Raw genomic sequence first — 25,894 nt, forward strand, 5'->3', positions numbered from 1 at the left:
AAAAACGTATATAAATAAAAGGGGAGAAGAAAACTAAATGGGGAGAACACATAAAGAGAATAAGTAAATAAAAATACAGTGGGTTACCAACCAAATAATGTGGAAAGAATGAAGAAATTAATATATATATATATATAACATTTGGCAACCATCTTAGTATAATATTTCAGCCAACCCACATGAATTAATGCTGAAATAATGATACAGATTTGAAGAATAAGAAATTTACATAGTTCAAAGTACCTCTCATTACAAAGATAAGAGACTATATTCACAGTGGAAAAATGAGGTAAAAATCACCAGAACCAAGTGATCAAAGTTAGCACCTCCCATTGAAGAAACAGACTACAACATTATTTCTGTAACATACCTGTGGGCTTAGTTAAAAAATAAGTGAGGTAGAATACAGGGCAAACAACCCAATCATAGAGAGCATGAGAAATTCAGACTTGATTTATTCTGTTTAGATAATCCTAGATGTATGATTGAAGGAAGTTAGGACTAGATCATAAGTCCTTGCTCTCTCTCTCTCTTTTTTTGACAGTTTTAAATCTGTATTTTCCATTTGATAATTTTTCCTTAATTATTTCTTTTCTTGTGAAACTAAATGCTCTTAAAAAGGTTAGTGCTCTATCAAACCATTCTTTGATAACTTTTTGAAATGCAATGTCTTAAATGCCTTAATTTTGATAGACTAGGAATTAGGAAATATAGCCAGGGTGATGGAATCAGGAACGAAGTATACTTTGTGGTTTTCTCATTTGTGTTTGTTTCATATTTGAGATAGTCTTTTCTGTAATGATCCATTGTTACAGAATTATTTGAATATACTTTTTTTTAATAAAGTGCTTTTTCTTTACTGTTCTATTTCTGTGGAGTTATATCAGTTACTAACTCAATACTTCTTCCTGTTAACCTTTTCTACATTGTTTTTTCAATTTTCAAATCTCAATATTTTTTATTGTATTTCTCTAGTAGTATAATTTGGTGATTTTATAAATGTGTAATTTGCATCATTGTTTGTAAATACAAATTTTAATAACACAATCTGTTTGAAAACTACCAGTCTGAGAAATTCTTATTTTAGTAAAGTGGTAATGACTTAATCGCATGGGACTTTATATAAATGAATGCATTTAATGCAACTTCTATGTAATTGGATGTATGCTAGCTGTTTTATACTTCTGTCATCTATTTACTAATAAAGCTATTTTTTGGTAAGTCACGCAGAATTATGAAACTACTAGAAACAAAATAACCATAAATGAACTGCTTATTTCCCCTTATATACTCAGATTGCTTACATCAGTGAGCATATCTTTAATTGGCTTTAAAAAACTTGTGTAAAAGTATGTAATAATATTACTTGGCTTCTCCTTATATAAAAAGATGTAATTTTCTGCATGGAAATGACACATATTTTCACCTGATACATATGTTCCTGTATACAAGGTTTTTGAATTTGAAGAATTTAAAAAATAATTATGAAGAGAAACACTGTGATTTTGTCAAGGTCATTCAGACTTTTATCGAAAAGACATGATTAACGTACAGCTTTATGCATTCTGGTCTGGTATATTTCCCTACTATTATTGTATTTTTTTTCAGAGGATAAACATTAAATGTTCTTGGAATCTACTCAAATGCCAAATTAGAATTTAACTTATCAGTTTGATATTCTTGAAATAGTTAGCCAAAGAGGAGAGTCAGAATGAGTGAGAGAAAGAAAAATAAATCTAGGTTATTTTTTGCTTTATGTAGAAGGACTTAAGTGACTTTTCCAAATATATTTTTGTTAAACTTGGAATTCATATTATTTGAAATAGATAGCAGACATTGAAATAACTAACACTTAGCAAAAGTGAGGTTGCCATTAATTAGATCAAAGAAGTTTGGTGAGTTATATATACTATGTACCAGTTGACGTTATGTGAGTTATATGTGTTTATATACCAGTTTAAAATGTATGGGTATAATTTATTTTTAAAGTTTAAATTAAGTGATGAATCAGTATATATACACATAATTTCATAATGTAGATCTTGAGTGTTAACAGTCTTCTTTTATGTATGAGCACTTACATATATACAGTGTTTGGATATCCACTAAAGTGACACTTTTGGTCATCTGTTTAGTTATACTATTAGTTGCCCCTTTATCCCTTTCTCTTCAAAGAATTTTGATTTTACTCTGTTATTTACTCCAGCATCAGACAGTCTGATGCGTAGGGGAAACAGACCCCAGGGCCAGCTTTAATTGGTTATGACAGGTATTGGTAAGTCTAAGGTAAAATCATATTTTCCTTGTTCCTGTCTCCACAGGTGCCTATTCCATTATTAATATCTGATATTGTCATTGTGAAGTTGGCCTTCATCCGCACAGGTTATATATTTGGTACATTTAGTTCAAATTGGCTTGTTTGTCTATTATTTCATAGTTGATCCACAAGTTAAAAATTGTAAGTATTTACATCTTGTTGATAAATATTATATAAAATATTTGATATGACAGATTTGCATTGAGAACAATGTTTTACAGATTTCTTATACTTTGAGGAGAAAATTACAAATACAAATATGGCAAGCACAAAACTCTAGTGAATTATGTGGCACTGAATTGAAAATTGGAAGCAGTGAGTTCATATTAATACTATATCCCTTGATTCTATCCACTGAGAAGACCTGTGAACAGTCCATTAAAAGTGAATGCATCTTGTCCCCCAAAATCTTCATTGGTAAGAGGGAATTGGTTCTTTGGAGAAATCTTGATTCCAGAAAATATGTAATGTAAAACAAAATGATACAAATCCTTGAAAGATCTCCATAGATTAAATACAGGATATTTTGAGCATAACAATAAACAAATTTTATTAATGGATTCTAATGCATTGAATAAAGTGTTAATTTATGAGTATATACTACTGTTAAAACAAAAAAACGTATATAAATAAAAGGGGAGAAGAAAACTAAATGGGGAGAACACATAAAGAGAATAAGTAAATAAAAATACAGTGGGTTACCAACCAAATAATGTGGAAAGAATGAAGAAATTAATATATATATATATATAACATTTGGCAACCATCTTAGTATAATATTTCAGCCAACCCACATGAATTAATGCTGAAATAATGATACAGATTTGAAGAATAAGAAATTTACATAGTTCAAAGTACCTCTCATTACAAAGATAAGAGACTATATTCACAGTGGAAAAATGAGGTAAAAATCACCAGAACCAAGTGATCAAAGTTAGCACCTCCCATTGAAGAAACAGACTACAACATTATTTCTGTAACATACCTGTGGGCTTAGTTAAAAAATAAGTGAGGTAGAATACAGGGCAAACAACCCAATCATAGAGAGCATGAGAAATTCAGACTTGATTTATTCTGTTTAGATAATCCTAGATGTATGATTGAAGGAAGTTAGGACTAGATCATAAGTCCTTGCTCTCTCTCTCTCTGTATGTATGTGTATATATATATATATATTTCACTAACAGCTAGAGACCAATGGATTACTAAAGTACAGGATTTCCCTGCTATTCAAAAGTAGAATGTTGCTATTTGGTATGATTTGATTTGATAAGTTAGTTGCATCCACATAAATTAATGGTAAAAGTGTTCCCAGAACCCTCAAAAAATAATCTGCCAAACAGGAATACTCAACATTCAGATAGCAAGGGAAATCTGTTGTAACTAGTACAACTGTGTATTGCACACACAAAAAACAGTTTGCAGAGTGGTAGAACTCAAACCAAAACTCAAACCAAAAGTAAGCTAAATTGAAATTTGTTTCTGTGACCAAATTGATTTTGTTTGCTCAGGGAGTTTTCAAGGCTATTCTTCATTGTTTTTGATTTTATCATAGATATCTGAGGGAATGAGGGAACCAAGGAAAGCATATATGTAATGTATGAATTGTGGGGAGCATCAAAGTTAAAACAGTAAGATCAAGTATTTATGAAGGAAGTCAGAAAGTAATCAAACTGGAGGAGGAGAATCAGAACCTACTGCCTTGGAAATCAGTGGCTGCAAAGTATTCATTAGTGCCTCATTTTACAGAGATATTTCATTTATCTTGCTTTCCTAAAAAGCAAGAAGACTTGCTGTTTTTCCTTGTAGTGCAAACACCTGTGAATGACAAAGCTAGTTGAGCTAGCTACATACAGTGTTTTGTGAATTGTCTTTGCATGTTTCATAGTTGGAATAAGAGGGTAGCTCATGTGGCCCGAATAGTCCTGGTTAATACTTTTTGTCCTGATGACATTAGGTCTGTTTTTATTTTCGAATGCCCCTATGTGGATGATAAAATGTATGACCACACTACTTTCGATTCCTGTTGACAGAATCTCCTTTCATATCTGAGGTGCCTGTCTTTCAGCCAATTCTTGGTATATTTTATTCATTTACTCGTTGCTTATTCCTTTCCTTTATAGTCCTTCTAAGTCAGTTTTCTAATAATGTAGGCCTATATTTCACCAGTCTTTACATAAAACAGGCTTCATAAATGATAATGTGAAAACTTTGTAAAGTTGGACAATAATGGTAATATGACAGATTCAAGTCATATCACCATGATGTCGAGACTTATAAAAAACTTCAGTAGATTTCCAGAATTTAACATCTCGTACTAAAACTACTAGGTTTTAGGAACTTAGTTTATGTTTACTTTGATATAAAATACTTAAGAAGGAAAAAATCCCAAATCTTTGATTATGTAAAAAAGCATTAACCAGGACTATTTGGGTCACATGAGCTACCCTTTTATTCCAGCTATAAAACATGCAAAAACAATTCAAAATACACTGTACATAGCTAGCTCAACTAGTTTTGTCATTCACAGGAGTTTATTACCTTCAGGTCTATGACCCTATTGGTTACTCTCTCTTATTAGGAAAAAGTCTGCTTGTTAGTTGGCACACGGTCAGGACAAAATGGATATTTTGTTCTCTACCTCAAAATCCCATAAGTCAAACTTACCTTTGGTGTTTCTCATTTGCCTTGATAAGCCACATGCCTTACTGATTTATGAATTTAGATGGCCCTGCTCTTTTACCTTGGTAGAAAATGTGTTTCTTCTTGTGTTTTTACAGTGTAATTGTAAAAATAGAGTTTTCAGTTTCATTTAGTTGGTACCAAAATAAAGTAGTATACCCTTTAGAAACTGTTTGAAAGTAGATTTTGCATAAAACTAACTTTTATTAAAAAGATAATATAATTTATGTCATTAAATATTTTCGTTGACCATTACAACTTATGTCATAGGTCAGCTCTAGTTTAGCCAATCTGTCTCCTTTTGCAAATACAAGAAATTAATTGTATGTTTGTTTGTTTTAATTTAAGCCCTGGTGGAGCATAATGATAATTTTTCTACTTAGGAAATGGTCAATAGAAATACTGGTCCTACCAGAATACCCCTTTGATATTAGTACAAAGTTAACAATTAAAACAAAAAAAATTTCATGGATCCCAGCTAATGCAGCACTCTCCGCCTCCAGTGAGTAACGTTGTTGATGGTACATGCAAGGCAGCTTTTTGTCTATTCTGGGCAGTATAAATTTAATGTGTTGTTTTCAAGTATGTCATGTGTCCAGATGCCACAACAATCTGTGCATTAAAAAGACATTAAAATAAAAGTAAGTAAAATATTTGTGGGTATTTTTTGGTGACGACCAGGGAATTTGTGATATAATTATTTTCAAATCAAATACTTTAAAGTTTTAGGAATAGCAATTACATTATTTTCTTATAGTAGGTATAATACATTTATAATATAGATTGATAATACCTCCTTGCCTTCACCATTTCCCCCATACCTATTCTTTTCCATATTATCTACTTCTGTTAATGACATCACCATCTGTCTACTCAGTATTTTGCCAAGTATGGTCCATGAACCACCTGAGTTTGAAAATCCTGGCAGAGAGTGATGTTTATTTAAAATGCAGCTTCCCTGGCCTCTCCCCTGACCTTGCTAAATGATAATCTCTGCAGAATGAAACTTGGAACTCTGCATTTTAACTATCACTCACATGTGAAAACACAATTATCCAGCTTTTCCTCTTCTTCATGCCCCCCCCCACCATCCCGGCTCCCAAATTCTAAAAGTTAAATACCAAATGTCATTTCCTTCTCTTCTCTGTATTGTTCCCTTAGTGGATTGTCTTTGGAATATAGCTAGTTTTTTTTTTCTTCTTTTTTAGCATGTTAATTATCTTCAAATCTCCCAGTCTTTCAACTCTTATTAAAAACTGACTGATTTGGACACTTCATTGCCCAATATATTATGATCCTGTTGATCCAGGAAATACCCATCGTCATTAAAAATTGCCACAGTTGTCATACTGTGCCATCCAGAGCTCCATTGAGAGTGAAGAATCTCACAGTCCCTGCACATATATATATGTCTAGCAGTGTCTCCCAAGTGCTAACAATGAAGAATTAACTATGGGATGATTAAAAATAAAAGTAGAAGTTCTACAATATGACTGATCATAGCAGTCATCTGGGAAGTAAAAAGACCAAAAAAAAAATCTTAACCGTTGAGATTCTGGTTGATAGGACTCAGGAATATTCATCTTAATGAGCATCTCACACAACTGATTTTGGTGATGGATGGACAACAATGTGACAAATGCTGACCTAGAGCCTCTAGTCACTGCTGGTGAATCAGTGTGCCTGCCAGTGCTCTTGAGACCAAGTCTTCGTCTGAGAAGCTTAGTTCCCACCATCTGAGCATTTCCAGAGGGACTGGGATCTCCTCATATGACCTAGGCCACAGCTGACTCCGAGTGGCCTGAGTACTTAATGCAGTTGTCACATGAGCTTTGCGTATGTTACATTCCTGCTATCTTTATTCTCTTTCCAAGATGACCCATTTGGACTTTTGCCCTCCTCTAAACACTTAATGGACATAGTGTGCTGTGGTTTGTTTATTCTTTTTCTTGAACTAGTCTCCTGTTGTTCGCTTCCCTTCCTGTGTTTTCTTTATATTCTTGAAGCCCATCCATCCTGAAGCATTTAAATGATCATTCCTTTCACTTACTGACATTAATTCAAATCTGATTCTTTGTATGAGCACCATATCTCTGAAGTCTTCTTAGGTAGACACTGTTCTTTCTTTAAGTTTCACATATATTCATATATTTCTAGAACAGGAAGCTGGTGGTTATGTTTTTATTTCCTATTGCAACTTCCTGATTATTTACTTTTCCATGCATTTGAGAACAAAAAAGACAATACCTGAAGCTCCTTTTTGACTATGGTGTGCTCTTTCTTTTTCCCTGTTACCTGTTTCCAGATCACTCCCTAGGCTCCCCAACTTAGTCTTTCTTTTTTCCCTATTCTAAATCCTGCCACTGTTCTGGGTGCCTTTGCTATTCATATGTATGCTCTCTAAATTTTCCTGGTCTCTCATTTTCTTAATTTATCTGCATAATGTTTTCATGTGGTGTTAGTTACCCTCGATCATAATCCAATTCATCTCAAAAATACAATCACTTCACAATTATTATTAATAACCTATAGTTTTTCCCTAGTAAATACTCCTCTAGTTCTTTTACTTTCAGCACTTTGGTTATTTGAATGATCCAAATCTTTAAGTCCAAAGCCCATCTTTCACTTCCTTTGTCATCATTCCACCTGCTTTTTATGCTAGTCCATGTTTTGTTGTTTGTTTGTTTTGTTTTGTTTTGTTTTGTTTTTGTCCTATTGCCTATTATGCCTGTCTGGAAAACCTAAACTTTGCTAATCTAGTTGTTCTTTCCTTTCCTGTGCCAACACTAAGAAGCTCAGCACTCATGTACTTCAGTGCTATGTTAGATTTATGGTTACAAAATTCATTTAATCACTTAGTTTCACTCACTGGTCTTGTTTTCCCTAGGTGTTTCTTCTCTTTACATCAATTCTAGTCACTAGACTCAAATCTCTGAACTTTCCATCAACCATTTCACTCTTAGGAGATAACTTTGCTTCTTATTACATAATGAAATTAGAGCTCCTAAATAGTACTCCCTCTACTTTGGGCTATCAAACCTCAAATGTGTATTTATACACATCCATTTTCCTCTTTATTGCTTAAGAAAAAGAAGTAGTCTGTGATTATTCCTTCAAGTATGCACTGAGTTCTGTCTCTTCCTATCTACTTAAAAACCTCAATCATTTTTTACTGTCTTTCCTGTAGCTTCACCCCCTCACTCTACTATTCTTTCCAATTACTATTTAGACAGACTTAGAATTATTTTCTCTACTCAAAAATAAACCTTCAAATGTGAAACAAAGCAAAGGATAAAATCCTTGCTCAACTTCACTTGCTTGACTTATTTTCTCATTTTGTTGTAGATTTTTATATACTTTGTTATTGTACTTTCTCATATCTTATTCTTTCCTGAGCCCTTAAGAAGTGTTTCAATACATGTGCCAGGGAAAGAGCCAGGACCATTTTTGTCAAATGATGTTACATTTATACATTATACATAAAACTAATGAATGCCATTTGACTTAAATACATGGAGCTACTACTTCTTTGACTAAGTATAGTAATTTTGAGATTTATCTGCATTGTTGCATACTGTTAATATTTTGAAGGCTTGTTAATCTTACCTGTGTGAATATGCCAGTTTATCAGTTCTTCTATTGATCAATATTGAGCAAAACTTTTTCCAGTTTTTGGGTATTATAATAAAAGCTTCTATCTTTATACAGAGGTTTTTGTGATGACATGCTTATCCAGGAGAGAGATTGATTTTGTATCACAGCAAATATTACTGCAACAAATGTATGTCCTTAGTGGGGGCCAAAGTTTTTCCCTGTAGTAGTATTTTGTTGTTACCATACTTGTTTTATTCTATAGTTTGTTTGAAGAGTGGCTTAGCAACACATATTCCTTTTTCTAGAACCTGAAATTTTAGAATAGCACAACAATCCTTTAGTTATTATTCTTATGAATATTTGGATTAATTTGGCAAGTGATTAGGGTTTTAGAAGTCATTTTTCTCACATATTCAAGTTTTTAGTATTCTTTTTGTACTCTAACCTACAGGCAACTGATAAAGACCCAGGAGAGCAAGAAACAGCAACTCAGAGCAGGTAGGTGGGGAAGCAGACTCCTGCCCTAACCTGCTCCTGGGGCCTGATACAACTGTACTCCAGGAGCAAAGAAGAAGGGGGAGTACCTTAGTAACTGCTGTATGGATTGATAAACCAACATGCCAGGAGCACTTACATAGTATACTCCAGAAACAGATGAAGTGAACATCCTCCTTTACCCCATTTAAGCCCCGAGTATCCCATATTTCTCTTTCAGTTCTTCCATGGAATCTGCTTGCCCAGATCTCTTCTCAGGTGCACTGCCTCTAAATAGTTTTTTGTTTTTTTTTTTTGCTTTGCTAGATATAGTTTTGAATTCTTTTGTGGGTTTAGTAAAGTTCCAACAAGCCCCCAAATGTAGAAACATCTAGGAATTCCAAACTCTGGGAACATCACCAGTGGGGGAGAATGGAGGAGACATTTAATTGCAATACTCACAATGTGATGTGAGTAAATTTATGAAAATGTGAATGAGGTCATCAGTTTCATGAAATTAAAAGCTAAATTTGATAATACAATGGAACGATGACTAGGAAACAAATGACAAAATTGAATCATTAATTGTTCTTCATATTAAGGATTTTGTTTTATCTAGGTCACTCATTTGGGTGACATATATATAATTTACATGAACAACTTTGAAATTTAAAAAATTTGCTTTGGAAACAATGAATGTCCCTTAAGATCAAGGACATGTTATCTTTTTTTATTCACCATTTTATTCATTCCCAACATATAGCAGGAGATTGTATTTTCATGTTTGTCAATTCTGACCCCGTCTCAATGAAACAGTTTTTTTTTCAGCCTATTTATAACTTCATACTTAAGTAAGGGCTTTTCTTTTTAGCCTTAAAAACTGAGATGATTATTTTTTTCTGTGGTCATGGGTTGAATTTTTTTAATAACCTATGTTTTGATCTGTATTTAAATGTCACAGTCTGGATTGAATGCTTTTTCTGGAAGCAGAGACATATGTGAAGGCTTCACGTTTCGTATTTCTTTACTTGTTCATTCTGGATTTCATAAAAAAGGTATAAGTGAGCAATAAAATAAGTTGGATGGGATATGATTGCGTTTATATAACACTACCTTTGTTTGTTTTTAAAGGTCACTTTTTTTTTTGTCTAAAAAATACATGTAGCAAAATTGTTCTGTAAAATTCAGGTTAAGAAAGAATACCAACAGTAAAACCACTATCTTTAATCTTAAAAGTCCTAAAGAGTATAAAAATTTAATTTAATAAAAAAATTATGAATTATTTCGATATGCAATTTAGGCCTTAAATAAAATTAGCATTTTTTCTTCCTTAAATATGTATTAAGTTTCAAGAATGTTAAAAACTTCTCTGATGATTTAATCTAAAATCATTCCTACAGCAAAATTCATAAATAATAAATATTATCTTATTAATCCATATTTTAGGTTTGCTGGGTCTCAGAGCAAGTTAGTTCCTCAGGGAATGCAGTGTTCTTTATAAAAGAAGGTGATGAGATGTAATCTCTAAGGAATTAAATTGTGAAAACAATCTTGGTATTGTACATGCTAATATAAATCTGTTATTCCCTTTCCGCATCTATCACAACACATTTTAAATTGTGGCTGATCTTGTATGCAAATAGCTAACTTATTAGAAATTGAGGCTGTATGTGCTAATGTCTCCCTGGATTTCTTAGGAGTTTGCTATCTAACCATCAAAGCAACAGAAATGAATGATGATTACTGCAAGGCTTTGAAGAACAAAGGAAAGTCAGAACATTTTAGAGGTTCTAGATGTCTGAGGCATTGACAGTTTGCACCATACGGATGAATGAGTCTCTTTAGATTATTATAAAAACTCTCAGTTTCTTTATTAGGAAAGTAAATTATTTTCTACCTTCCTTTGCTTGTTTTAAATAATAAAATATGAGTCATTTGTATATGTGTAAGTTCTGTAACATCTTTTGTTTCAACATTTGATAAATGTTACTTTGCTTTATAAGGATAGATTATAATATTTTCAAAGACTAGAGTAAACTTAAAATTCATATTAAGCATCACAAATCATAAGATAATTAGGATAGCAATTTAAAATCAGTTCCTTAATATATCTTTTTGGTTCAAAAATTTTTAACCTTTTTATAGTCACATTGTCATAGCATAGAGACCCTTATAAAAATTTAGATCCCTAGGTACTTTAGTTTAATTTTATTTAAAGTGCATTTTTAAAATAAATAAAATTCCATTGACTTTGATGAAAAGATATTCTCTACCAATCCCTTACTTATTGTCTCTGTTGGGCTATTAGTTTAAATGACCAAAAAGGAATTGGAGGAAGCAGAGTGAGTGGCCATTTTGATGGAAATTCTAAATAGATTTAAAACTAACACATGTATTAGTGCTTATTCATTTAAACTAAACTGAAAATGAGTGATGTCTTTTCTAGAATCATACAATCAAGATTAAAATAACTTGACTATACTTTAAAATTAAATGTAAAGCACTATACAAATGAATTAGTACATGAGTAAATCAGATTTATTGTCATTTTTGTGATGCTTGTACTAACAGTTAATTTTTTTTAAGATTTATTTATTTATGCATACAGAACTGGGGTACAGGCCAGAGGTGCAGGGGCAGTGAGAGGCTTCACTAGAGAGAGAGTGGGGAGCAAAACAGGTAGACTGACGAAATACACTGCTGAGGGGAGCAGCAGGCAGGTCAGGAGAGGTCTGCTGTGCCATGTGGGTCTCCTCTGGGGCAGGGATGGAACTCATGCGGAAGTGGCTTTATCTTCTTAGTGCTGTGCTTTAACCTGCTGCACCACCAGGGAGGGCCTCCAACAGTTATTTTTAATACTGTGATTTAGCAAACAAGTGTACAATGGAAATTGATGCCTTGCTCTCACTCTGAAATATTAAGGATATGTTAACTATAATGACTGTTTATGAGGGATAAAGAATTCGTTTATTTGATGTTTTATTGTTGTATTCACCAGTTAATATTTTAATATTACATCTGAAGATTATTGTAAGTAGAAGAATAGATTTTTAGCCAAACTTACAATTTTCATAGATATAATTAGAAATTATTAACTTGGGGATGCCTTTTATATTATTGAATGAGATCATTGTTAATATTGCCTTATTTGTGTGGCCATATATACAGATAAACAGTGCAGTTTGAACTGAATGAATTTCAAATACATATGTCATTTGAGGTCCTCGATGCTCACTAGGAAAATTACAGTTTGATGATTATAATGATTTATATAGAGGCAGCTATACATATTTGTTTTAATTTGGGTGGTACTATTGAATATTACAAATAGATTTAAAAATATGTAAAGGCTCAAATGGTACACAAATTTATTTGTTATTCTCCCGTAGCATGAAAGAGAAAACAAATTAGAAACAAGTTTAGTAACAATTGAGTAGTTCTGTTACATACAGTGATTCAGGGGTCAGGCTGTAATAGGCTATGCCATCTTATCATAATATTTCCACTATCCTCCTGGAAGTTATTTCTTTTTCAGCCAGTGACCACATATTAAAAGTTTTTATAAGTTAATTCTAGGAGTAGCAAATATTATTTAATAGTACTGATTAAAATTTAGTTACATTCTCACAACTAGTATCAAAGGAAGCTGAAAATGTTAAATATACCTAGGAAGAAAAAGAGGACATGTATTTTAATGAATAGAGGCTAATAGTTTTCCATAGTCTGCTTTTCTGGTCAGGAATTATATGTATATTCTTTTTCCTGTTCCCTATTTAGGGGAGTGGTAAAATTCCCCCACTTATTGCATTCAGTACTGCTAAAACATGATCAAGAGACATCTAGACAGGGATATCCCAAACTATTAAGGGGTGCGTGTTCTAAAAGGGGTTCAGCTATTTGCCACACAAAGGCAAAGAGGCAGACACTTAATGTGAATTCGGGTCTTTAATAGAATTAATGTGCCTGGCAAGAGAAGAAAGCAAAGGTCGTTCCTAATAATAGTTTCACAATATAACTCCCCAAATTACCCTACCCTCCTTGGGAAGTGCTTTGTGAAATAGAATGGGCTTAAAGTGAGGCCCATAAGCCTCCCACAAGTCCAAGGCACATTTTATTGGGGAACCATAAGAAAGGAGCAAAAGTGGCAAGGCAAGTCTGAGACAGAGAGATGCAAAAATACAGACCAAGGTAATAGCTGCCATTGTCTCTGTCAATGACAGTCTTTCCATATCTCTCTCTCCTATATATCTCTTTCAGGTATCTTTACATGTCTATATTCCTTGTGTCTCCTTCCAAGCCCCTCCAAGTCCCTGGGTGCAAGTCATAGCTGGAGAAGCAAGAGCCCAAGAGCCCAAGACCCTACCTGCCTTTTATGCTATATAGTTAGTTCCACCTCTAGTGCCCAGTAGCTCTGGTGTTCAGGATGGCATGTGGATGGCACACTGGGATTTATAGTCCAAGTCACTGCATGTCAGAGGACTGAGTACAATAGTTCCTCTTCTTTGCTGTAACAGTCAGTACAATGTCAGATATCTCAAATCAATCCACAGTCCTTCCTCTCAAGTTGAAATGTAACTCCTTGAAGTTTATAGACTGTGCACTTTACCTGCTCTTTCCATCTCATTAAGCCCCTAGTAAGTAGTGGTCATGAAAAGATGTCTGCAGCATGTCTGCAATAATCATCTCAACTTAAAAAGGGGAGATGGGAAGAAGACTTGGAAACACACAGGAGACATTGGTTCATTGTGATGATGAAACCTGTTGCACAGGAAGCCACGAAGAAGGCCCATTGTACTGAGAGGAGAGGTTTCTTGCTTAAATCCTCGTTACGATCTTTAAAGAAATTCCCTTGCCCATTGTTCTCCATGGTTTTGCCATCTGGATAGTTCTCCTTCCTGGTCACATATGAAATGGATATCACAAATCTGAAGTTTGTCTTCCTTGGGGGCTACTCTGCTGATTTGTTTAGAGGCCTATACTTGATTTTCATTTAAACTTTTTCAGAAGAAGTTTCTGGTTTCCTGGTCAATACAGTTCCTCAGATTTTAGTAACCTTCTTGCCATTTCTATTTAGATTCATGTGCTAGCCATCAGACTGTAGTTTTTTCCTAGGCAGTTCTCAAAGCACTGTGTTTCTTTCTATACTTTAGAACTCCTACGCTTCTCTGTTTGTACCTAGTAACAGTTGTCTCCAAAACAATAGGTTTAGGTTGAAAAAGTTGCATACTTGACTGTACTTTCTCTCTCTCTCTCTCTTTCTAACTAAGAAATTTTAATGGGACTTTTTGCCCCCATCACCATTGCTTTTAAGTCTTTTTCATTTGTATTGTCTGCATTGTTTTCAGAAGTAGGCTTTCCAACTTTCTGTGTCCCCAAATTACTGGGCTCTGTGTTTTCTTGTGAAGTAGCTGTTATGCCTGACCTCATCTTTCATTTTATAGCTCCTTATTAGGACTGGTAAGGAACAAATTTCAGCCACTGCTCTGGACTATGTATAATAAGTAGACCCCTGCGCCCCCCTCCACCACCACCACTATGGTGTAATGAATCAATCACAATAGAATTTATTTTTCAATAAAGTACTGAAATGGAAAACAAGCAGCAAGAGCCAATTGGAAGCAGAGAGAGAATGCAGGGGTCTACATGGAAGTTTCTTATGTTTGGTTCTGGAAATGGCAGCACTTCGAGCTATCTTCTGTTGGCAAGAATTTGACAACATGCTTGACTTCAGGCTTGGGAATGTAGCTTATTCTGTTAGGAAGTAACGAACAATATGGGTTTTGCTAGGTTGTAGTCTTTGTTACTGTACTTAACTTAAAATAATAGGACATGTACTTATGTTGCATATATCATGCTTTTTAAGACAGAATTCAAGCTACCTAAAATTCCAAACTTTAACCTTACTTTTTGTGTGACATAGTAGGTAATTGAAAAAAAATATGCTGCCTAAAGCAAGCCTACAGCCCCAACCCATCTGTATAAATAGCACAATGCTCTCTAACAGTGTGGTTTAATTGAGCATTGATAATATTTGATAAAATGAATGTTACCAAGAACAAATAATTGGAAAATTTAATTACCAGCAATTGTATCCTTGATAATTTATTTGAAAGAATTTTGTGTTCTTTACTGATATCTAACTGGAGTAAGTCAAAGGCACTTTTGCCCATTGCTTTAAAAATGAATTTTATGGAATAAATTATTCCTGAAGTTTGTAGTAGTCCTTTTGATTTTTAGGACTTTGTAATTATTTTTTTTTCTCTGCAGCAGGCATTTTGGAGATCAAAGATGGGTAGAAAAGATGCCTCCACTATAAAACTTCCTGTTGATCAGTACAGAAAGCAAATTGGTAAGTAAGGATATGCCTTTTGATACTTTCCTGTGAGAAAAAAAGCAAATATGTGTAATAGTAAGAAGTAACTTTCCCCTAGTATATGTGATTCACAGAATCTAAATAGTGAATAGCTGAATGGAGTTTTTAAGTTCTAAGTATATCAGCTTACCAATTAAGGTACATTTTTTATACTAGTGATGTTTCAGGTTCTTATAATTTTATTAATAAAACCAAAAATAAATTTTATTGATTTTATTTTGAAGCTAGCTACTCTCATTTAGTAAGTAATTTTAATATTATCACCTATTAGATTATTTTTATCTAGATAAAAATTTAATTCTATTGAGTATTAATATCAGTAATTTTCCATTAAAATTTTAATATAGTAAGTTGGTGGATGAGAGAAAAGTCTACTCTTCAGTACTGAAGATAACAGGACACTCATTTGTTTTAGAAATATGCTTTAAGTGTAGGATTGTCTACTTACTTTTTTTCAAGAATGTATGAAGTATTAAAAAAAAAACCCACATACTATGTCACAAACCAAGTCCCCAAATATTAAAGCGTCAGTATCCTAAAACCACAACTTTTAACTAAATATAGTAAATTAAAGATCAATTAGGAGCAAATAGATAACTTCTCTTTCCCCATCTCTGTCTTCTTTTATTACATGTTCTTTCCTATTCCCATCTATTAGTACTCCTTTGGAAATTAAATAGTAATAAGCTAAATAACTAAAGGATAGACAATGATGTTACAAGTCAGAAAATAGGAAATGATTGACACCAAGTATATTTTATAAATATGATCGATAAAATGTATGCCATAGTGGAAAAGCTATAGTAAGGAAGAGACATGCAAACAAAGTGAAAAATATTTAGAATACATTTAAGCAATTAACATTCTATATGTAAAGAAATAGAGCCCTACTATAAACAAAATAACCTGAAAGCTCAGTAGTAATATTAGCAAATAATATGAAAATGCAGTTCACAAAAGAAGAGATCTAAGTAGATGATAGAAACATGTATTACAATAAAAAAATGTTAATAAAAGAGCCTAATGAGGGCCCTCCCTGGTGGCGCAGCGGGTTAAAGCACAGCACTGAGAATCTAAAGCCGCTTCCGCATGAGTTCGATTCCCGCCTGCCCCGGAGGTGACCACATGGTGTGGCAGACCTCTCCTGACCCGCCCGCTGCTCCCCTCAGCAGTGTACTTCCTCGATCTGCCTGTTCTGCTCCCCACTCTGTCTCTGGTGAAGCCTCTCCCCGCCCCTGAGCCTCTGGCCTGTACCCCAGTTCTGTATGCACAAATAAATAAATCTTTAAAAAAAAAGAAAAAAAAAGAGCCTAATGAAAAGATCTAACTCGCCTAACTGATGTGTACATGAATTTAAATGAAAATTAAAAACTAATATGTAAATGGATTAGTATTTTGAGAGAGGGTTTTGATGTTTGATTTCACTTGGGAAATCCTTTTCCTTCATTTATAGGATGCTTTATGAATGAAGAGTGTATTTTTTTTAATTTGTGTATTTTGACAGAAAGGTTGATTTACTAGATGGAAGTATCTGATCAAATGGTTGTGCTAGCCACAGAGGAAAAACAATACTACAGAGCAATTCCAACCCAGTGCTTCAATATGGAGTTTAAAAAGGATAGTTCAATGTGTATTTTAACAAATGCACATGCCCATGTAACCAAAAAAAGATAGGACATTTCTGACTTCTCAGAGAGGTCCTCATATCTGCTTCCAGTCACTTCCTACCTGTCTCCTACTTGCAACAACTGTTTTGATTTCTACAACCACAAGATTTTCCCATCAAAAAAATATGAGTTTTATTGATATTTAATTGTATTTAATAATCAAGTTTGTTGAATAGATATATGAAAATTCCAAAGTCATCTGTTATTATAAACCTGGTATATCTTTCCTTTTATTTAATTCTGTTTGTTTTTAATTAGATCCATGGAGGAATAGGACAAAGAAAGTCACAAAGCCTACATTATTCTGAGGATACAATGATATGCTTTACATTTCCATATATGTTTTTACTGACTTGGAAACTATAATACGAAGGCAAAAGCTATACCTATCCCATAGAATTCTTGTGAGATCCATAGAAGTGGCAGAACACTTTGTAATCTAGGGGGTTGCATGGATATGAGGTGTATATATATATATATATATATATATCATAATGGAATAAATTATAATAAGAGTTGAGATATACTTACTTTTATTGACTCCTTTCAAGAGTAATCATTGAAGGCTTAATATTCTCGTACATATGCTACGCAATGTGATTTATATACACACAGAGATGGCTACTGTAAAGTCAGAGAAAGGACATTTTACCTAACACCACTATGTACAGATATTACTAGCTAATAAAAAGTAATATTAAAACTATATAACAGATTTGCTCAAGGAAGTATCTTCTATGTCAGAGTCAGAAAGTACCAGAAGCTTAAACTTCTATTATTGATCTATCGTTAACACCATCTCCCTTAAATAGAGCTTTGTACGTGTTTCCCAGATATGACCCAAAATGAAATGGGGAAATAAAGCAAGTAGAATGATCTTTGGAAAGTGCTTCTGTCTTTGTAATAAAAAATAGTAATTAAAAATAACTGAATGATGTGTCATAATGTTTTTTTGAATAGTAAAGTTCTTAGTTAATTTCAAATGCTAGTGAACTTTCACAAGTTCATAGTGGCATTATATACAATGTCCCCTTGCTGCTACATTTCAGTTATTTACCTAACTTTGGTTTGCCACTAACTACATTTGGTAAAACCAGTGTCATATATTGAATAATGATTTTAATATTTATTTATCATCCACTCCAAGTTTTGGCTTTTTAATTATGTACTGACATTGGTTAATGGTTTTCACAACAATTCTTCTTCATATTATTCTCTGCTCAGATAAGACTCAAACACTGACCCCTATGACTGGAAAAAAACTTATAAATATAAAAAGAACTTTTAATTATTTTACATGGTCTTGAAATATATAGTAAACTGGAGTGGTATACCATCTTACTTTCAAGATACTAGATGACTAAATACAACATTCTGGAATGTTATTGACTACATGGGAAAGAAAGTTGCGTTGGACCTCATATTTTCTTCAGAAATAGTATTTTAAAAATATATGGGGTGGCGGACCCACCCTGGGGGCGCAGCGGGTTAAAGTACTGCACTAAGAAGCTTAAGCCACTTCCGCGTGAGTTTGATTCCCGCCTGCCCTGGAGGAGATCCACCTGGCGTGGCAGACCTCTCCTGACCCACCCGCTGCTCCCCTCAGCAGTGTACTTCGTCGATCTGCCTGTTCTGCTCCCCACTCTGTCCCTGGTGAATCCTCTCACCCTCCGCATCTCTGGCCTGTACCCCAGTTCTGTATGAATAAATAAATAAATTTAAAAAAAAAATAGATGGGGTTGCATTGGCTAAAATTACATATATTTTTATAATGATATATTCTTTAAAAATTGAAACAATAATTTTAAAATGTTTAATATAATTAAAATATTGTATAAACGGGCATTATAAACATACGAGGCAAAATAATATTTGTAAGTGCTAGTTAAATCATTTAAAATTCTAAGTTATTTTCTTGTAAATCGTTCTTATTATATAATAGACATAACTAGTAATTAGTAGGCATATCCTGCCAGGCATATCTTATTTTTTCCTAACAGTAGTCACATGAAATAGTAACTATTACTATCTATAGTAACACAGATCTAGATGGGTTCAAGAACTTTCCCAAGTTTCAACAGGTGGCATTATATACATACACACACACACACACACACACACACACACACACACACACACACATATATATAAAATGCACAATGGAATATTATTCAGCTATAAAAAAGTGAAATCTTGCCATTTTAACAAGATGTATGAAAATTGAGAGAATTATGCTAAGTGAAGTAAGTCAGATGGAGAAAGACAAATGTGGTATGATTGCACTCATAAGTAGAAATAAAGAAACAAAGCAAACAAATAAAACAAAAATGAACTCTTTAGATTCTGACAGCATAATGGTGGCAATCATAGAGGATGGGGTATGAGGGAGTGGGTAAATTAGATAAACAGGGTCAATTGTATGGTAGTGGATGAAAACAGATTTTCTTGGCGATCATATTGTAGTACATGTGTACCCCTCTTGTTTATCTTTTCATATGAATTTGATAATTAACTTTATATGTTGATGAAAAATGGCAAAGGGAATTCTCCTGGATTTACAAATTACTTTGTAGGGGAATTTATATCTTTACGTATGAAATTCATGTCAGTTGTCTTTTTGAAATGATCATATAGTTGGCATATCAATGGTTTTGTTATTTTGTTTATAGTTATTTTTGAATTAAACAGAAGTGGTATATGACTTAATTTTTGTTACTATGTGACTAAATATTACAAAAGTATGTTTTGTAATTGGATTTGTTTTTATATAGACATGTTACTGGATTTTAATTATTAATCTTGAATTAAGCAACAAATTACATCACCTGTGTCTCTGATGAGACATCTTCCATTGATCCAGCAATCATTTCACTTGGGTATATTTTTCTTTCCTGTTTTAAAGATTTTTCTTTTGAATTTTTCTTGCTCTAATTTAATGTAGACTTTTTTTTTAAAAAAGATTTATTTATTTATTTATTTATTTATATAGAATGGGGGTACAGGCTAAAGGTGCAGGGGTGGTGAGAGAACTCACCAGAGACAGAGTGGGGAACAGAACAGGCAGATCTATGAAGTACACTGCTGAAGGGAACAGCGGGTGGGTCAGGAGAGGTCTGCTGTGCCATGTGGGTCACCTTCAGGGCAGGGATCGAGCTCATGCTGAAGTGGCTTAAGCTTCTTAGTGTTGTACTTTAACTGGCTGCGCCACCAGGAAGGGCCCTAATGTGGACAATTATTTCTATTCAGTAAAAGGAAGAAATGACTTGGGGCTTGGTGTGCTACTTCAACTGAGGTATCTTCTTTCTTCGATTCTGGAAAAATCTCTTTGATTTTTTTTTTTTTTAATAATGACTTTCCCCCCTTTCTTTAGTCTCTTCTTCTGAAATTCCTGTTATATTGAGTGTCACATTATGATATCACTATCTCTTAAAAATCACTTTTGTATTTTTGCTTTATTTATCTCTATCCCAATCTGGGTTTATTATTTCTAAGACCTATTTTCCTTTTGTGTAAGTGTTCAAACATTCATTCTCTCTTTCTCTCTCACTCTCTCTAAACACATACACGCACATTCACTCTAATTTCATTTATTATAACTTGTCCCCATTAATTTCAGTGACCTTAGTGACCTTTTTTGTCATGTGTGCAAGGTCTATTTGATCACACACATACACACACACACACACACTTATGCATATATATATGTATATATATAAAAGAAAAGAATAAAAGAAACTATATATATATAATTAAAGGGAAAAAACAAAGGAAAAGAATAAAAGGAACAATATATAATTATTTGAAAAGTTAATTTCATAAATTCTTTCAGATGCTTCCTCTCTACTTTTTCTTCTTATGTAATCAGCTTTCTTTTTCATTGTGTTGGCTTACTCTACCTCATGCTGTTTTCTTGTTTCTTTATTTTTAATATTTTATGTTTTATAGTTCTGAGTGTGTGTGTATTCAATTTCAGTTTGGGGTTGTTTGTTTCTGTTCTGTTTTCTCCCTGTGAGATTCCTAACACTTTAAATTGTGAAATATTCTTGTAGAGCAATGTTCCTTATTTATTGACAGTAGGGATTTCATAGACTTTTGGACCATTACCAGAACATAGAATTATTCTGGATTTATTTCTTCACATAGTTTTCTTTAGGATAATTTGACCTCATACCAGTTTTGGGACTAATAGGCTTCAGACATGTATTTTTCATTAAAGACATATCTTTCCTTAACATCCAGAGCTTAGAGGAAGCAGAGGGATTGCTTGTTATTTCTCCAAACAAGTGCAAATTATTTTTCTGTCCTCTTTGTTGGGTCAGTCCTGTAAAGACCTAGAATTTATCTATATACCTCTGTTTCAGCTCTTTTCTCACATGGCACTTTGCATACAAGTCGTTAGCCATTCTTTGACATGTGAAAACAGGCACCAGTATACCACCAAGCTACAATATCATTTGGTCCTCATTTTCTTGCTCTTGAGTTTTGTCCTGTTCTGGTATTTGGAGTTTTATTTCTTTTTGTAATAATATGTAATAAAATTACATATACATATATGTATATATATAAATACATACATATATGCTTAACTGCATAGAATGTTTTGTCTTACTGTTTCTCTGTAGCTATATAATGAAGGATGAACCTCAGCTTAGTTTACCGAGTTTCAGAAATGGAAGTCCTCTGAATATTTTATTTCTCTGATGACACATACCACTTTCCCACTGCTTTGTTTTAAATGTTTATTTTTTTATTTGCCCTATCAAAATTTATTTTTTTGCACTCTCCTGATGCTCATAGAAAGTACTAACTAAATAGGTGTTCTAATAGTCAATAAAACAATGTCCCTAATTCTCAGATAATTAAGATTCTACACCCTTTGTTAACCTACTCTGTATATATCTTGTGTCTTATCAGTTCTCTAGAAATAATAAGCAGTACCTTTAGCTTGTAAACTTTTTATAATATGCTGCTATTTTATTTTATCCTGAAGTTTTCTGTTTTATTTTCCCAAGATTTTGTTTTTGTTGTTTCCCTTTGACTTTATCTCTATATCCAGGGCATTGTACAGATAAGTACTTAGAAAATGTTTGCTGATTTTCTTTTTGCTTTATAATATCTTCTATTTAACTACACTTCTACATATAAGTTGTTGCTTGGTTAGCATTTTAAATATGATTTTCTGGAAAATCAATTTATATTTCATGAACAACTTGCTGGTTTATCTTGTTGCAACCCAAAGCATAGTGCTTGCTTATTTCTTAGTACTTAATGTGTTGTTAAATGATAGTGCATTCTTTGTAATATATGATTGATGTCAAGCTGTTATATACAAACACAGACAATTATCATTAGTTTAAATTGCCTCTATAACATGATATTAAAATCTTCACAGGATTTTCATTTTTAAGGATAATTTCATCAGATTGCTCTCCTTAACGTATTCCAAAATAATTTTGAGAAAAAAGCTGTTTTGCAAATTTAACTTTAACAGGTAATTCTTCCTTCTTTTTTCTTAAGGAAATATATGCTATCCTTTTGTATGACTGGCTAAATAGAAATTACTTCCACTATGCTGGTGATAATCCACTGCATCTGTACTTTTTCGTTGTGTTTCTGGTTTTATAATGATTTTCTTTTTACAAACTTGATTAATATTTTAACTATTATTTGTTTGTGACCATGTCATTTGTGATTTTACTCATCTTACAGTTATCAAAATGCAGACTTTACTTACATAGCATTTGAGTTTGCTACAGGGTTCCATAAAAAAGACTATTAACCCTGGCTTTGTAATGAATTTTCTACGGTTATTTGTGGTTTGTTATGTAGTAACTATAATTTTGTCCCTGTGGTAGTTGGGAAATTATCTTGTATGCCAAGTTGTTCAAAATTTATAAGTAATTTTACTAATATGAAAAAAAAATCCAAATAGTGTTTTGGTTTTTGAAGCATTTGATGAGAAATTATTCTATAAAGATGTTGAAGGAAATGTAAGAATTCTTTCCTGTGGATAAGCAAATTTTAGTTGTCAGTGTTTTTGGCATGCTGTAAATAACTCATCTTCCAATAATTCATTTAAGTAATTAAATTTAGATTGCAAATTTTTCTTTTCAAATATTTTGACTCTTATCTCTTTGCTTTTCTATTGTATCTTAATTGGTGTGGTCTATATAAATGGACAATAAATTATATATCTTTGTTATAGAGATCAGACAGTGAATAGAACTTGGTATTCATCCCAGACAGAATTATGATTGAATGTATTTGCAAGATTAAAGCACTGAATTTACTTTTTTCTAATTAAAGGCAATTAAAGATTTCCAGACACAAATAAAAGACAATGAATTGAGGAATAAGTGTAGGAGCAAGTCCATTTGCAGGTGAAAAGATGTGCCTTTGAAGCAGAACCAGCTGTATTTTCATTGAAAGAATAACAGTTTAGGAAGCTTTTCTGCATGTGCTTGCTTGATAGCATAATGTACTCATAAGCAGCTTATGCAGTATTCAGAAAATAACAGTGCATTAATTTTTAAAGCAGCAAAGGCAGAGAAGAGCAGTACTGCCACATGATGATAATGAGTATGGCTAGTGTAAAGTCTACTGTTGAGAAAGAAAAAAAATAGTGAGCTCCTGAAAAATGAACATTTATAAAACAATAACCAGATATTCACATGATAATGAGCTTAGGCAGCAATATCAACAAAGGGCAAAGATGCAGTCTTATTTCTGGGCAAACCGAAGGAATTGAAAAGCAAAATGTCAAAGCAGTTGAGAAATTATTCTTTTATCAAACTAAGGAAATTCTCAGTAAAACGATGACATAACATACTCAATAGTAACTATTGCTTTAGATACGAAATAATGTAAGTATAGGGTTGTGTGTTGTCTTTAATACACACACTGCACTAGCCTTTCACAAATTACTAAATTTGCGAAATTACTTTATCCTTTCCTAACAATGTATTATGAGCAATAATGTATTATAATATTAGGGAAACAAGCTATCTTTCATCTTCATTAAATACATATTTTTATCCATTTGTGTTTATTTAAATTTAAATATATTTTAACTATTCAGAATAGGACAGGAACTTTTAATACATATAATATAAACTCATTAGAAATTATAAATGGCCTTTCAAGTTATTTTGTTTAAAATATAAAAAATAAATTATTCTGCTTAAAAAAGCTGATGCTACACATATTGCCTATGTGTCGATGACATTTTGAATATACATGGCATAAATTGGTCATCAAGCTATCTAAGTGTAATTAAAAAAATAATAATCCATGTTTAAGACTTAAAGAAGTACATCTTGTTGATTATGTGTCATGGATTTTCAAATATATTTTCCCACCATATTATTAGGTAAATCCTATGTTTCATGATTGGAAGAAATAAGATTGATATTCTTTGGGGGTATGTGAATCGTTACACCTCTTACCATACATCAATTAATTCTCCGTCATTCAACCCCCATCTTCCTTTGCTCTCCAACTTACTTCCACTTTCTGAATAATCATAATAGCTATGATTTTTCTTTCTGAAATTCACTCTATACCTTCATTTCCTGGCAAGCATCTTAGTTTGATGAGCATCTTTGCCTTCTTGGGTAACTTGTTTCTTTATTTCTAGAAGAAACTCTAGTTGTTTCTTCGAGTTATAAAGATACATGTAAATTTCACTAAACTTTGCCCTCAGTCATCATAGTATGGGGACTACCCTAGGATTCTCCTCACATCTTTCCATACTACTTTTGGCCATCACTGTATCTTAACAAACCATTGTATCCAGTATCATTTTTACCATAGCCAGTACCAAGATTCCCCATTTATTTGCTTACCTAAAGACATAAGAAATCCAAACTCACTAGGTGATAGGATAAGCTTCTAATTAAGAACAGATGTTGTGTCATTTCTCAGATCACTTCCTTTTCCAACTAATGTACAACAAAACATCTCCTCAAACTTTGGCCACTGGGAGAATCTCCTTTATAGATTGTTTTGTGGACATGGTTAGCAGTTACTCCAACTGGTGCCAGCATAAATAAACAGCCCTCCATACCAATTTCTTTAACTACTAAAATGGTACATCCAATTTTATGGTTTTTTTGTATTAGATAACTTCCAATTCGTGACTGGTAGCTCAATCCAGATGGTCCTGGAGTCTCATGACCAGGTATTCAGTTTCCATCAGAACTTGGTAGTAATCCAGGAGTTGTTTCTTAGCATCTGTTACCTGCTGAAGGATGTATGGCACTGTTCCAAAACCCTAGAGACTGCCACTTCTTTTTCATTAGTACCTGCTAAAGGCTTGTTGCTATGTCTCATCTAAAAGCCCTTCAGGCTTGATTGACTCTACCATATCATAAACTCATACAAAATATTTGTAGATTTTAAAAACCATAATAGTATGAGTAACCATCAAGTTCTAGGCAACTGCATCCAAGTTGTTAAAAACTACATATATCAGTATCTTAGAAGCCACTTGGTGCCTCTTACTAATTACAACATAATGGGTGCTTCTGGAAAGAATTTCTGTCTTGATTTTTTATTATCTCTGAATGTACCAAACAATATAGTTTAGTTTTGTTGGTATTTGAATGTTATATAAGTGAATACAAGTATAAATTATGTAGTGTGCCTACACTGAACACCATGTTTTAGAGTTTTATTCTTGTTGATGAATGTTAATCTAGTTCATCTTATTGTATGTATATACTAGTAGTTTTCTATCCTCCTGCTTTTAACAATTGGATCATTCTTTTTTTATTATTTATTTTTTTA

General features: G+C 32.9%; 1 protein-coding gene across 2 annotated transcripts in view; it reads left to right on the top strand.

Annotated features, from left to right (window-relative positions):
• The window catches only part of TRIQK (triple QxxK/R motif containing), a 54,706-nt gene that overhangs the window by 16,186 nt on the left and 12,626 nt on the right, over positions 1 to 25,894 (top strand). Inside the window, exons 3-4 of one of the 2 annotated variants that reach the window (XM_012722836.1) lie at positions 9,045 to 9,091; positions 15,335 to 15,416. In XM_012722836.1, the coding sequence (XP_012578290.1) occupies positions 15,356 to 15,416 (61 nt within the window). In that variant the 5' untranslated portion in view covers positions 9,045 to 9,091; positions 15,335 to 15,355. The remainder of the gene's footprint in view (positions 1 to 9,044; positions 9,092 to 15,334; positions 15,417 to 25,894) is intronic. The other variant, XM_004679735.2, reaches the window with a different exon arrangement.

Source organism: Condylura cristata, unplaced genomic scaffold, assembly GCF_000260355.1.
Source record: "Condylura cristata isolate star-nosed mole 26May11 unplaced genomic scaffold, ConCri1.0 scaffold00009, whole genome shotgun sequence".
Taxonomy (NCBI): Eukaryota; Metazoa; Chordata; class Mammalia; order Eulipotyphla; family Talpidae; genus Condylura; species Condylura cristata.